This window comes from Mycteria americana, chromosome 3 (genome assembly GCF_035582795.1).
Source record: "Mycteria americana isolate JAX WOST 10 ecotype Jacksonville Zoo and Gardens chromosome 3, USCA_MyAme_1.0, whole genome shotgun sequence".
NCBI classification, from domain to species: Eukaryota; Metazoa; Chordata; class Aves; order Ciconiiformes; family Ciconiidae; genus Mycteria; species Mycteria americana.
Genome location: NC_134367.1, coordinates 124,111,918 through 124,126,762, shown reverse-complemented (window position 1 = coordinate 124,126,762; position 14,845 = coordinate 124,111,918). Strand labels below are relative to the sequence as shown.

Sequence of the window (14,845 nt, the reverse complement as noted above, 5' to 3'; positions counted from 1 at the left end):
AAGTACAAGGTCCTGCATATGGGTCGGGGCAATACCAAGCACAGATACAGGCTGGGCGGAGAATGGATTGAGAGCAGCCCTGCAGAAAAGGACCTGGGGGTGTTGGTTGACGAGAAGCTCGACGTGACCTGGCAATGTGTGCTTCCAGCCCAGAAAGCCAACTGTATCCTGGGCTGCATCAAAAGCAGCATGACCAGCTGGTCGAGGGAGGCGATTCTCCCCCTCTGCTCCACTCTCGTGAGACCACACCTGGAGTACTGCGTTCAGCTCTGGGGCCCCCAGCATAAGGAGGACATGGGACATGGACCTGCTGGAGCAAAAGGGCCACGAAGATGATCAGAGGGCTGGAGCACCTCTCCTATGAAGACAGGCTGAGAGAGCTGGGGTTGTGCAGCCTGGAGAAGGCTCTGGGGAGACCTTATAGCAGCCTTCCAGTACCTGAAGCAGCCCTACAAGGAAGCTGGAGAGGGACTTTTTACAAGGGCAGGTAGTGATAGGACAAGGGGTAATGGCTTTAAACTGAAAGAGGGTAGATTTAGATTAGATATAGGGAAGAAATTCTTCACTATGAGGGTGGTGAGGCACTGGAACAGGTTGCCCAGGGAAGTTGCAGATGCCTCATCCCTTGAAGTGTTCCAGGCCAGGTTGGATGGGGCTTTGAGCAACCTGGTCTAGTGGCAGGTGTCCCTGCCCATGGCAGGGCGGGTGGAACTAGATGATCTTTAAGGTCCTTTCCAACCCAAACCATTCTATGATTCTATGATCATATTTTTACTGAAGAAATTATTAAAAGATGCCTCTTAGTCTAGCCAGAGCTTGCAAACATTGATTAAACTCTGGGTACCATTGAAGGATAGATAAGAAGGTGGGAAAAACTGTAGCCTGGGGTTGTGGTCCTAATTGCATGCTTACACTTGCATTTCTGTAGCTTTTAACTTGATGACATTTTAAATGGAATGATTAATCGGCCTTTACTTTGTTATTTGCAACATACACATTTAACGCTGCAGGCCAGATAAACTAGCCAACATAAATTAGCCACCTTATTGGCAGCTTTATACCACTAGAGCATCTGGTCCTCCCTGAATTAATTTGTACTGTAGACAGGAACCGAGTACAAGTCTTCTTTTAAATTCATGTGAAAAATACGAATATTCATATTTTTCACTCGACTTAACTCTCTGTCTAGTTGTGTTTTTCTTAAACAGGTTCTCCAAATCCAAAGTGACACGAAGCATGGGACTTACCACTGGGAGTCCTGCGCACTCAACCCTTCTTGCAGGCTAGCATTTGCCGTGCGGCACGACAGAGTTTCGCTCATCAGGCTCTGCGCTGCTTGCCACGGGAAAGTGCTTGGCACCGCTGGGTTTTTTTCAGGTAGGAAATCTGCAGAAACTGGGTTTGTGCAGCAGATAAAGCAGCTTGCCATTTCTTGGCCTGCCAGGTCCTTTCATAGAAGTGGCACACAGGAAATAATGCTTTACAGTTATGTAAAATTCATTTTTTAAAACTCTTAAGCATTAATTCTTTATCACATTGCATTGCAATGAGGCAGGAGGGGGAGCAGGCCAAGGGAGAAGGAGAGACAGTACAGACTTTCTGGTTTTGAAGTGAGATTTAGAGTCAAAGTTCCCCATGAAAACCAGCAATACCATGCCCAGTTTCTGCCTCTGAAGCACTCGTATGGGTCACGAGGGTAAATACAGCCAAGTGAAGTTACCAATCTTCCATTAACGTGTGCAGCAACATCAAACTCCAGTTACTCAGCTCACCGTAGGAATCCAGCAAGCACTCAACCTCCACTTTCTGATTTGGGAAGCACGAGCAAGGCCAAACGGCAGGGTGAAGAAGGAAGGGAGGACACGGCCTCGTGGTCGTGGTCAGGGGGATGATACATGCACAGAAAGGCCCTGGGAGAGATCGGAGAGGTGCAATACAAGCACAGGGCACGGTAAGGATCACGAGGTCAGGTCCCCGTGGGTGACGAAGCGCAGGTGAAGTTAGCACTCGAGTGCAGAAGTGCACAAGGGAGACTGGGAACGGCTGGGACATGGTGCAAAACCACTTTGGGAATCAACAGGTTTGATTGGAATGCTTAGCTTGAAAACCTGGCTCCCAACTGAAGATACTAAGACGCCTAAGTCAGATAGAGTCAGATACAGCCAGACATATCCAAAGACATTAAAGTCTACCCTGCTGATAATAGGGCTCCGGTGGTTTAGAAATTTTACCCTAACTTTTGTTTTCACTGAAATGAATTAAAAAAAAAAAAGAAAATACTCTAAAAATTTAAATCATCCATTCTAATACTTTTTTTTCTTTTTTTTTCTTTTCCCTCCCAATTAGAAACGCTTATTGTAGCTTGCTAGGCTTAGTAACGGAACCCAATTATCTTTATACATCATATTAAATGTAAAACATGACTGTTCCTATAATTTAGGTCATGAAATAAAAATGTCACCAGTGTTGTTACTTTAAGTTTTAATAATAATTTTCTACAACATGAAATAGTTTGATTACCAAGACCTACCCATGGTCAATGATGGCAACTCACAAATAATGCTTCACACTCCTAACAAATGGCACACAAAACTTACCTTCCATTATGCATTTTAATAACTGGAAGTTGTTTGATTCTGATTTTTATACAGCCAATTACACACTAACATGTACACGTACTACTCAATTCCAGTCACAGTGTATACATATTTTTGGATCTGCAGCAATATGAGTTCTACTTGTATATACATGTGCAAGTCTGAATGAGTCCTGAGTAGTTTTAAAGTACTATTAGCCAAATCCTGTAAATTTTAACTGATGCAAATAAAAACCTCAGGTTTTATAGTGTTATGCTATTGTGAAGAAGCTATTTTTTGAAAAAAGAAATATAGCACTTTGCATTAGCTTTATGCATAGCTATGAGCTCTGTATAGTGCACAGTATCCACTTACAGTCTGGGTAATTAGAAAAGCTGAAAAGATGTTGACCACGTTCTTCAGTAACTATTGCTTTCTCTGCTTCGTAATTAATGGCGAGTGATTCGTTCTGCTTCAAAACAATCAAGTGTGGAAGACTTATCCAGGGTTCAAATTATATTCTTTCTGCTGCATATATTTTTGTAAACATTCAAGTTATCCAGGCCCTTTAATTCTTCTTCTATACAGTTATACAGTCAAATAGTTAAAATGTGTGTCTGGGAGGGGAAAGAAACCCCAAACAACAGTGGAGTATGAGCATTACCTTAAATGCCACAGTATGCTATAAGGAAACGAAAAAGGAAGTGTTCTTTAAGGAACAGCTTGGACAGAAACCGAAAGGCTGCTCAGCAACCCTCTGTCAGCATGACACACCGCCACGGTAAACACGAGATGCTCTCGCACCACCAGAACAAATTGTCTGAGCAACTGGGAAGGAAGCACTCCCACTAAGGAGCGGATCCAAACACAGCATGAGAGTCAGAATCTTTGTACAGTATTAACAGAGCAACTTACACAACAATGGCTGTATATCCCATGCCAGGAAAATGCAGGCACTAATATGAGAACTGGTAAAGGCCAAAGGCTAGCACTGGGGCATGGCTGTCTTTAACTGGAGTCGTTTTGATACAACTTCCCAGGTATGAAGGAAGATACCTTTTCTTTTTTCCTCCCCCCAACCCATTTCTCTTGCACCACAAAAGTGAAGGCACCACTCCGACTGTGCTCCTCTGGCAGAAGGGTCCTGGCCCAAAAGTTAGCTGGTCCCGTGGCTGCTATAGTCAAAAACGCCTTTCCTGAAGAAGGGTGAGAATTCACAGATGGTGTGTTTTGACAGAGTTAGCCCCACTTTATCAATGTGCAGAGGAGATGATGGAGATTGCAGCATTGCAGAGAAAAAGCTCCTGAGGTATTTCTGTGGAACAAAATGCAAAATGTCATAAGGTTTACTTGATCAAATTGATTACGACCACTTTGAAGAATTAAACGAACAGTGGTATAAAAAAAAGAAACAAGATCTCCATGGACTGTGAAAAGTCCTTTTAATAACCATCAGCATTTAAATCCATCCATAAAACATGTCTACTGAAATGTCTGTATTAAGCTCAGGAAAAGCAGAAAAGAAATATTTTCCACTTTCTTCCCCTGCCAAGCTTATTAACTGTTTTATTCCTGTGCTTGTGTGATGCTTTCTGGTTTCTTCTGTAGTCATGTAATGCTTTCTGCTAATCATGACCTGCTAATACTGCCGTCTAGCATTACCAAACACTATAGCAGGTGCAAACCTCAAATCCATTCTGCATGAATTTCACTACATATGGACACAAAAGGCCTTCAGAAATCTTTCCCTCATCAAGCCTCCACAATCCGTGCATCAAAAAGGATTTGTTTTGATCAAGGCCATCTGCACAAAGATTGCACGACTTCCATATTATCTCAGAACCTACCAGCATCTTTTCACTGAGCTGCCCTCTAAATTTCATGGTTTTTTAAGTCTTACACATTCCCCTTCCCAAAAGTTAGTATTTGCCAACCGCCGTGCGACTTGCGTACATTTGTACCTAGAGGAATTGTGACAGATGTACGTTAACACAAAGTTAGTTTTCATAAACCTGATAGGGCTTCCTCCACATATGGGTTGAATTATTACAGTCATTTAGCATGATTTAATAAGTCGTATTTATAACTTTTGAATGAAACACAGTAGGTAAAATGTTGATCAGACAGGCGCTAAAGAAGTATCCATTGTCTACCAAATAGTTGTAAGGCAAATCTCATATAGAACACTGGGATAAACTCCTTTGCTCTGCTACAGACTGACCACAGAAGATAACTTGAGAAATTATTCACTAATCTTGCATTCAGTGGGAAATATATCTGCAAGACAGAGCAGCACAATCTCCTTGGAAGAACACAAGGTTTATTTATTTGAATACAGCAGCTTTTGGGTCATGGAAGTGGTTTGGTCAGGAAGCAGTCCTAATTATCCACACTCTTCTCAAGGAGAATTCCTCCGTACTATAACAACCTGTTATCTATTTAAGTGTCTTTGAAACCGGCTGTATTAGTATCACAGAAAGCAGGATAACAACAAACAAACAAACAAACAAAAGCAGCTGGCACATAAGCTATTCTCTTGGCAGGACTGGTGAATTTTCTTTTTTATTCAGATCTCCCACAGGTTGTATTAATGTTCATAAAAAAAATTTTCATTACAGAAATGTCTCCAAGATGAATTCCAACAGACCAAGAGGTAATTTAAAGTGAGCAACAGATGTCACATCAACTTTTGTCATAATTAGTTCAAAAAGTAGGGCCCTTTAAAAAAAGTCCCAATCCAGTAATGCCTGAAGGATGAATATGGTAGAAAATCAAATGTAAAACATAGCATCCTGTTAGAGTTTTAGCACTGTGCTGAAAAGTTACTGCAGTAATTCCAGTTTATGGCTACTGAAGGCTCAAAGGTACCAAAATATCTCACCAGAGACATTACAAGACCTATTGTGTTCACCTTGGTACGTATGGCCAGATAATTGACTGTCATGCCTTTCCTGTAGACCCATTACTCATCGTTTTGGCATGATAGCTCTAACGACAGAGTAAAAAAAAACCCCTCTGCTATAAGCATGTACTTATCTGACAGGGAAACACCAGGAACAGCAGGTACACTTATTTTCCCAGATCCGCGCACTAGAGTTGCTTAGAGAATATCACGGATCCTTTGAACATGAAAAAGATCCTTGGGAAAACGGCAACAAGCAGACCCTACCAGATTATGATGGAATTCATTCTGTATGAAGGTTTCCAGCCATATGGCTTGGCATTATGTGATCTTTAACAACCACCTCCGAGCAAATTAGCCTTCTTTTAAATCCCATATCTGCATTTGCCCTTGTTTGCAATGCTGTTGTGTTAGCATAGCACAGAGCTGATGTGCCCTAGACACAAAGGAGCTGTTGCTTCAATGAAATAAAGGCTGCTCTGCCCAGATATGCTGACTAGGAGTTAAGTCCCATAGTGAGGGAAACAGTGATTGATGGCAGAAGTGTTTGCTCACACCACAAGCATATGCCTTGATTAAAGAGCTGTGGCTAGGCAGTAAGGGGGAAGGTTGCTCTGTCCTGTTGGCTGCAATGGGGACAACGAAGTGGGAGAAAGCGGTAGGAGAAAAGGAAGAGTGCTCCTTACCGGTGCATGGAAAGATGCTTCCCAAATTCAGATGGGACAGGGAGAGCATGAGGGTCACAGCAAGCTGGGAGAGTGGCAGGAGCACGCCAACACCAAGTGCCAGATGACGGAAAGAAAAATTTCTTAGAGATCCAGAAATTTCTTAGAGACTCAGCATGGACTTCGTTGCAACCCAGGAAGCCACTGCAAGCTGCTGAAGTGGGAGCAAGGCAAGATGAAAGGATCTCTTCTGTCAGCACTCAGTGGGCAGGGGAAGAGTTGTTTTCAAAGCTTTTATATTAAATCCTTTTCCAGCAGCAGATACGATTTTCCTCTCTATTTACAGAATAATGTTAATTTGTGCTGAGTTAAAACTAGGTGGGAAGCACTCTGGTATCTTTTGATGTCCCTTAAAAAAAAAATTTCTTAGCAAACACTGGCAAGCTCAGGGTGCCTTCTACAGAAACATGTCTAAATTTTATACAAATCAGCGCTGTGACTTCCTACCAGCATTTCACCGATAGCATCTAAATCATTGCCCCTAGTATGCAAAGCGCTACATTATAGCAATCCTGCTTTTCCTAGGTTTGCATGATTACCTTGGAAAGACAAAAACTAGATAGCTGCTACAAATACTCAAAAAGGCTTGGTTTTATTACTCATATTCGTTTGTTAGCCTTTCAAAACTCTAGCCATTTGTTCTGGATTATTTAGTCTGGTAATCAGCGTTCTTCCAAATGCACTTATGAGTTTCATTTCACTAATAGTGTTCAACTTGCTACATTGCTGGAAAAGATCCTAATTATAAATTTGTCAACATCTCAACGTGAGGGCACAGGACCCTGGCACTGTAACAGGGATAACTGTAACATAGGTAACTTAAACACCGATCGTGTTGGTTGCTCAGTCTAAACACACATTCAGGAACACTGGTTCAGAGAATGGAAATACTCTCGGCACGTACAAAACTCTTAAAGGTCGAAAGCCAGGTTAAAAAAAATCCAAAACAGGAAAAGCAGTGGTTTTGCTTTGAAGTTTAACTTAAAATTTTTTGACAGCCATACCTGCAAGTTTTAACTTCGTATTCCAAGTGTTTGCAAAGGAAACAAGACTGGAGAAAGCGTTGTGAGGCCCAAAGGTTTTTCTTTACTTGCTAGTTTGAGTAGCTTTCCCTCCCTTTTAATTATGGGAATAGCAAAATGGCCACCATTTTAAAAGCTTATTAAGAATCATATTAATAGGGTTCACCTTTTTAGCAGTAGGCCAGCGTTCATCTTGTGCTCAATCCATCAGCACCGCCAAGTCATCCTAATGATTTTTGCACTACTTTGTGATGTGGGGACCTCATAATTTTATACATTTTAATATAAATCCATAACTTAATTTAAAGTTCTTAAAGTTATTACAATCAAAAAGCTTTCTGGAATGTGAAAGTGTTCTTATCATTCTTTCAATTGTGGCATATTAAAGAGGAATTCAGTTCAATGACAGTGTTCTCATAATCCATTACAAACAGCGACAGCCTCAGAGACCAATAGCAGAGCTTAGCAAGAATTGAATTTTTCATTAAACTTTAGTGTGTTTAAAAACTCATCAACTCTGGCACTTCCAGAAAGTGAAGAAACTTTGAGCTTTCTGTCTCCTACTGCTGTTTCTAGCAATTTCCTCAAAAAAGTCAGCATTTTAAATTCTTCAAATATAACACTTTACAATTAGCATAATAGATATCACCTGTTAATATTTGACAGAGCTGGAAGCACCACAAACTTTAATAAGATAAACCTGACAAGGCTTTGGGGATTTTTGAAACAATAGCCTCTCTTCTTTGAAACAATCCCCCCCTTTCAAAAGCTACGCGTCGATGTGACAGTGAAAAGCTTTACCACAAGGTCACAGAAGGTCACCAGTGGCAGAGGCAGGACTAATTAACGTGCTCATCTAACTTCTAGCATCGGCTCCTCTCTCCCTTTAATATAAATGCTAGTTTCTCCCAGCATCAATCACATAATTATTCTGTTGACTAGTGTTAAGTGCTGCAAGCTTTAAATCAAACCTTGATTTGAATTATTCATAGAGCAAAGCATATGCAGGTATCAACAGCTGTTTTCTATAGGATAGGAATCTGATTACAAAGAAGAGAGACATATTAAAGCATATTCCTTGACTCTGAAAAACCACATTATGCTGCAATGAGATATTTGCAAAGTAAGATCTTCCCAAGGAAGGCTCTAGCCCAAAACAGGCCGACAGGAACATACTTCACTTCCAATCTGTGACCACAATAATAAGGATCTGCTTAGAAGACAACGCATGCAAAGGGAGCTTGCTGTAATGCAGAAATGGGAGTGCATCTCCTGCCTTTGTCTCCTACAAAGAAATTGTTGGGCATATGCAAAGAAAAACGTACATTGGGGGATCCTTTCCCAAATTAACCAGCTTTCTCTATTTTGGACCCTTCCATTGGTGTCTTAAAGAGAAAGAAAACATTACTTCCAGGGTGGTTTTTCAAATACAAAACGCTACAGAAACAGCAGCTATCATCACTAACTACAGCCTCTACTACAAAAAAAAGCCTGGCTTAAACGGCACTGACAGAAGATGGTGTCCCACAGAGACTTCAGGCTGGCAAAGGGCCCTGTCTGGGGTGATGCTATATACAGAATCCAAAGAGAAGAGATTGTACATCTTCCCAAGAAAAACAGGATTCAAACTTCTCATTGGATCTGCTTCTTCCACGGCTTGTTTTTCTTTTCTTACTGGCAAAAGTCAGAGGGAATTAACAGGGAGGTAAGCTATGGGTGCAGCCTGTGATACCAGAAGGAGAGTGCAGAAGACAGGAACCCTTAGGAAAAGGGCTGCAAGCTAAGCCAGCTCCTCCTCATTCGGGACACAGACCGCATATCAAACACCACACAGGACTAAATTATCTGGGTCAGGTGTGGTGGACAAGGAAAGCCACTAGCAAGAATATAAGAAGTTTCTTTATGAACTGATTTCCAAGGGATCAGGCTCTCTTATGCCAAATACCCCAACATCACACAGCAAGGGGTATTCAAGCTGCCCAAACCAAGGTGTTTTCAGTAGTCCCAGCAGGCTCTTCCTGTGGTCTGCAAGGATAGCTCAGCCCTCCAGGTCACGATTCGGTTCACCACAGTTAAGCTTCTGCCCTGTGCCTGCCGCTAAAACCATCTCCCCTTCCCTTGGGGACCACCTGAGGCTAAACTGGCTAATTAGGAGTACTTGCCAGCATAACGCTCTGATAGGTCTCTCAAAGTAGTTTCAGATCCATTTCTGGATTTATTAAATTTGAGCAAGCAGGGAAAGAACTGGCAGATAGGAAGAATATAAAATATGAGGTGATATTGCTTTGGAGTACAGCAGCTCGAAAGGATGGGGGACCGTACACAGACGATGACTAATATCTTCACCTCCAGCCATTCAAGATTAGGATCGACTCACCAGATATAAGTAGCTCAGAAACATTTTGGTCTTCTGTGGGGTTTTCTTTTTCTTTTTTTTTTAAATAAAGAAAACATGAGGCTTCAATTCTTTTCCCCAACACCTGAACATATATTGCAAGATATCATAAAGCAGTTCTGGGTAAAATATGTGAGCAGGACAGCATGTGATATTCAATACCTCAAGTGATATTTCAGGCCCTTCAGGAAGTACCTAATGTCACCTCTGGATCCGTACACATTTATCTTCTGCACACACCCTTAGGTCATTACGTGCAGCTGTGATTTCATAGCGATGAGAAAAAGACTTACTGCCTGGGAGACTACCCGGTGCCTGAAGGATCTCATTTCTGGGAAAAATTTGGAGAGAAAGCTTCTAAAATTATGACATGATCACCTGGGCCGATATCTTTTGCAGGAAGACCAGGATGGCTGGGTTCTCCTGACAAAAACGATGGGTTTTGACAGTAGACATTGTCAAAGTTGTGCAAAGCTTCCTTGAGGAGTCAGAGGTAGCAAATGCCTCCAGAATGTATCTATCCCATAGGTACCAGAGACCTTGCTCTAGTCGCAGACAACTTGCATGAGCACAGAGAGATTTTTCAAGACAATAAAGAGAGATTCACACATGTTTGAAAATGACAAGTCACCACTGCGTTAGTCATAATATTAAAGGGGGGGGGGGGGGGGGGTATTTGCTTCAGAATGGCAGTCGTGAATTAGGCTCAGGGCTGGATTAACTGGCTTCACATTACACAAGCCAAGAAAAAAGGATTGACTCGTTTTAATCAAACCCTTCCTGTTCACTTTGATTAGGCCTAATCAGAAGCAAGGCTGTTTACAGATAATGCCTAGTAGTCACTGAGAGAGGGGGAAAAGAAAAAAAAAAACAACCCCACACCACAGTTTAAAATAAATAAATAAATCAATCAATCAAGAACTTCCCAATCAGTATCACCTTACCCTGTGTTCGCATGTCTTATACCTCTGCGTACAACTCCACCCCCCCCCACCAATGATTTCCATCAAAAAAAAATTTCTATATATAGAATCTACGTATAAATTCTACAGCCATGCACAAGGCACATCACCAGCTCTCCCAAAGCACACCTATGTTAAACTTCCAGCTGTCTTACTGACCAACTTTGCCTGCACGAATGTCCTCCTGCCAATGGAGGAAAGCCAGCCTGGCACCGCAGGAACCAGTAGTGCTGGGGACGCAGCAGCCAGGCACGGCTTCAGGGGGAGCAGAGCGTTTGCTGCAGGGTCCAGCTGCCTGTGCCATAGGCTGGCAACGATTCCTAAGAAACCAGGATTTATGGGTTTCCCTTGGCACAAAAATAATATGAGTATGGCAAATTATGCTAGGTTGTTGTTTTCTTTTTTTTTTTTTTTTTTAATATACTAGCAAATATCTTGCCAATTTGACCGTGATACACATATGTAAACTCTTAACTTGTTAGAATGAACTTCCTTGCTCAGGAGATAGATAGGAGGAGATGAGATCGAAAGCTCCTACCAAAAACGTAATGTAGCTCTTTCGTTAGTGAACAGATTTACCTACATAGCTCCCAAATGTTAACATGGCTGTAAATGCTGGATCTATAAAAACAGAATTTTGCTCTGATAGCAAAGAAATTAGCTTTTGCTTTTGTTGGAGCTACAAAACTGAACTATGGAGACTTGTGTTCTTGCCACTGCAGTGGCACTAACACTGCGGCAGTCTGTGTTGGTGGTGGACTTAACCCAAAGCAGAGAGAGAAGCAGCAGTACCATATGCACCACTCCTTTGGGCATGTTTAGAGGTATCTAAATGACTTCGGAACTAAGTGGGTAAGAATCAAGCTCTTTAAGCAGCTAAATTCCATTTAAAAACCCAGAACTTACATTTTTAGCCCCTTGGGAAACTCTCCCTATGTTTTTATGCACAGCATAATGCAGATTCCTTGAATCAGGGTTAGTTTCCTCCACAGCTATACAGGTGAAAGCAGATTTCGCCACCACGTCTCCAGAAGTGTTTGAGTGCCACTAAAATTTAATTTTACCCAGAGTGGTACTGAAATTTACTTGAATTCATACACCTTTTTGAATTTTCGTAATGTACAAGCATTCTGAAAGATGCCAGTTATGATTCAAGGTGAAATTGCTCTCCTAGGTTTTCAAAATCCAAACTATTCATTATAGCCATTTAGAGCATTTTTCTGTGCAAGTCTAATGGCATGAGCACATTATGTTGAATTACTATTATGCCACATCAATTGAATTAACTTCTGAAGTCAGTCTACATCCCAAATTACAATCTTATTCTGCCTGAAATTCATTTAAAATCCACAGGACTTAATATTTCTTACAACACCTGCATGCTAAAAGCTTATATTCATTGGCTTTAAGTAGCTCCAATGAAAACTGAATTGTAGGCTGGCGGGAACAAAAAAAAAAAAAAAGGCAGCAAGGGCTATGATTTACAGGTGCTCTATCAGTGTGAGTCATCTTTTGGAAATGAACGGCCATACTAAAAAAGATCAAAACAGACCTGACTAGTGAAGGAAACCAATCTTTTCTCCAGAGCACAAGTCAAAGTCCTGTCAAAATCTATTCCAGAAAGAACAACAACAGGATTGAATTTACCCCGCATCCCTGGGCCAGTCACGACAGCATGTCGTCTGCTGGAATGGCCTTGGCAAATAGGTATCAGAGCACTTCACATGCATCACCCTCTACTTCCTTCGGTGAAGTCAGATGCTGCAGGATGACCGATACGCTTGCTTTGAAAAGGGATGGCACCAAGTTCAACCCAGCGTCCTTGGTCGAGCGCTCCCTTTATTCATCTGCTCACATCTGAACGTGGAGAGCCATTATCGGAGACCAATAAAGGTACACAACTTCAAAACTTGATTTGTAGGAGGATGTTGGGAAATTTATTCTGAACTGACAGCAAAAGACATTATGATGTGGAGCTAATTTAGAGTTCAAACTATATGCTGTCACATATTCTGAACTTACTAAATTATGATAAACATACCTCCTTATTTTCTGATACTCTGAAATCTCTAAAAAGGAAAGAAAAAAGGTCTCTGAATGGAACGTCCTATTTAATTCTTTGGTTGTAACGGAGATAGACATTTTATCACAAAAGGTCCAGTTTTTGAGGTAGGGTAAAGTTATACATCTAAAGAAACACCAAAATTATTGTAAAGGGGTATGTATATTATGTAAAGTTACCTCTAGCAAATTCCGCAAAACAGGGTTCGGACCTGATCTTGAATAAGGCAATGCGTTTGAGCAAATGAGACCAAGGGGCTGTTTACTCTCCCTGTTCCTTTTGCACCCAGTAGCCTGTTGGACTGGAGCTTAAAATTAACTCATCCAGAAAATGACCCCAGGCTTTCACTCCTTCTGAACTACGATCTTTCTCTTCTACTGCTATTATAAGAATAACGTCTTGAATTTGCTGTGGACCTGGCTGAAAGTCTACGGTATTTAATCAAAGTAACTTTTTATTGGTATAGGATCAACCGCTGATGTACGCAAAGTCCCAATTTCAACTTATTTGTACCTAGAGACTGCAATCAATAAGTAAAATTAATTTTATTTATTCACTTTTTGAAGCCAACGTGCCTCACACGAGAAGCAGCACCACCCGAAAATAGATGAAATGCTTCACTGCTGAGAGCTGCTACAACTCCTCTTTGAGGGCTGCCACTCCAAAGAAGAAAAGCCACATGCCTTGGGCAGCCCCAGTGACGCACTGAAGGCTGGGAACCTGACACGTGAAGTTGCTCTCAGACGGCTAACTGCAAAGTTTTACTCTCTGCAGGCAAGGCAAGACTTTAGTGTTGTTGCTGAAAAGCAGTTATTTGGGGGTTTAACATTTTTAAACAGTTACTAGAGATTATGAAAGGCACTTAGTGCAGGCTAACTGTACCTAATCTATAAAATCATCCTTGACATGGATTTCATATAATTGATATTCACAATATGGCCCAACCACACACGCCCTTCTCTCGTCTTTGTGGATGCATCTATGCTCTTTCCTCCCGTGCTCCCGTTGCCTCCCTATTCCTCTAGGGGGAAATTAAAACCATCACTCCAAGATGTCGCATTCTGTAGTTCAGACTATGGGTATGAAACAATCTTCTCTAGGATTATCAAATGCTGACATTTCCAGCGGTTCGCTTTTGCGCTAGCAGCCGTATCTGGTGTGCATTCATGTCTGTAACAAAAGGAAAAGCTTCCTTTTATCTTTCAATGATTATCAAATGTATTCTGAATGCTTTCTGAAGTCCTTCTCATGGAGATGCTTCTACGAACAGTATTTACAGCCACACTGTCAGAGGCAAACATTCAATCTGCAAGAGGCAGGCTGGTGAGCAGCTGGCTTTAAAGCTCTTAAAAAGCTTTGGTATTAGGGATGTTGTTGTAAGCTGATACTGGAGTCTAATAATTTCCTTTTAATAATCACTTTGAACTGACACATAATCAGTAGCTTTGAAAGGTCTTTGTGACTGGTGTCAGAGTCAGGAAAAATCAAACAAAAATGGTAACTCTGACTCCACTTGACAGAGCTTTTGCACTAGATGTACCAGTTCACCTGTAACTAGCATGAAGCAGGTTGTCTCAGTTAAACAGGTTAAGGGATGGGGCTGTGAAACAAAGGCTGGTGGGATGTACTCATGAAGTTCATACTGAATAGTCAGATGATGAATCATCTAAAACATCATTAAAATGTTTCTGCCCTCATGACTTCAAGGAAAACCTCAAGAAATGAGGTCTCAGACAGACTCAAACATTCTGTTTGCCCAAATTTGTCGACAAATATTTTGAGATTTTTTTTTTTTTTCTCAGATGTTTCTTTTGTTGATTGCCACCGAGGTGTTAATTCTGAAACTAATGATACATTTAAATAACAGGAGTGAATTTAAGTTCAAGGAAACATTATTTCATGTTTTCCTTAAGAACCAGATCCTTGGAGCCACGTAAAACCAGCAGAATCTCACTTTTAAAGAGGAAAGCTGGAGTGGCTAGCTATAGAGCCCTATTAAAAAAAAACCCAAAAAACAACTACCTAGAAATTTTCAACTTCAAAGGAACTCAAGTGAGAACACAAACTGAAAACAAAACAAAGCATTTGGCTTCTAAGTTAAAGAATCTTATTTTGGAAGCTTAATTTTGACTGCAGGGAAGAGCAATATTTCAGTCAGTTCAGTGTCTATGATGCTTTCCCTAGCCAGTTCTACAGATTCA

General features: G+C 41.2%; 1 protein-coding gene across 3 annotated transcripts in view; it reads right to left on the bottom strand.

The window, feature by feature from the left end:
- Positions 1-14,845, bottom strand: part of KIF16B (kinesin family member 16B) — a 148,383-nt gene that overhangs the window by 2,701 nt on the left and 130,837 nt on the right. Inside the window, exons 26-27 of one of the 3 annotated variants that reach the window (XR_012774932.1) lie at positions 3,492-3,891; positions 1,248-1,447 (exon numbers count right to left, since the gene is read on the bottom strand). Coding sequence is in view for 1 of the 3 variants with exons in the window: in XM_075496885.1 (XP_075353000.1) it covers positions 3,733-3,891 (159 nt within the window). In the remaining 2 variants the exon portion in view is untranslated. Of the gene's footprint in view, positions 1-1,247; positions 1,448-2,466; positions 3,892-14,845 lie in introns of those variants that run through there. The other 2 variants (XR_012774931.1, XM_075496885.1) reach the window with 2 other exon arrangements.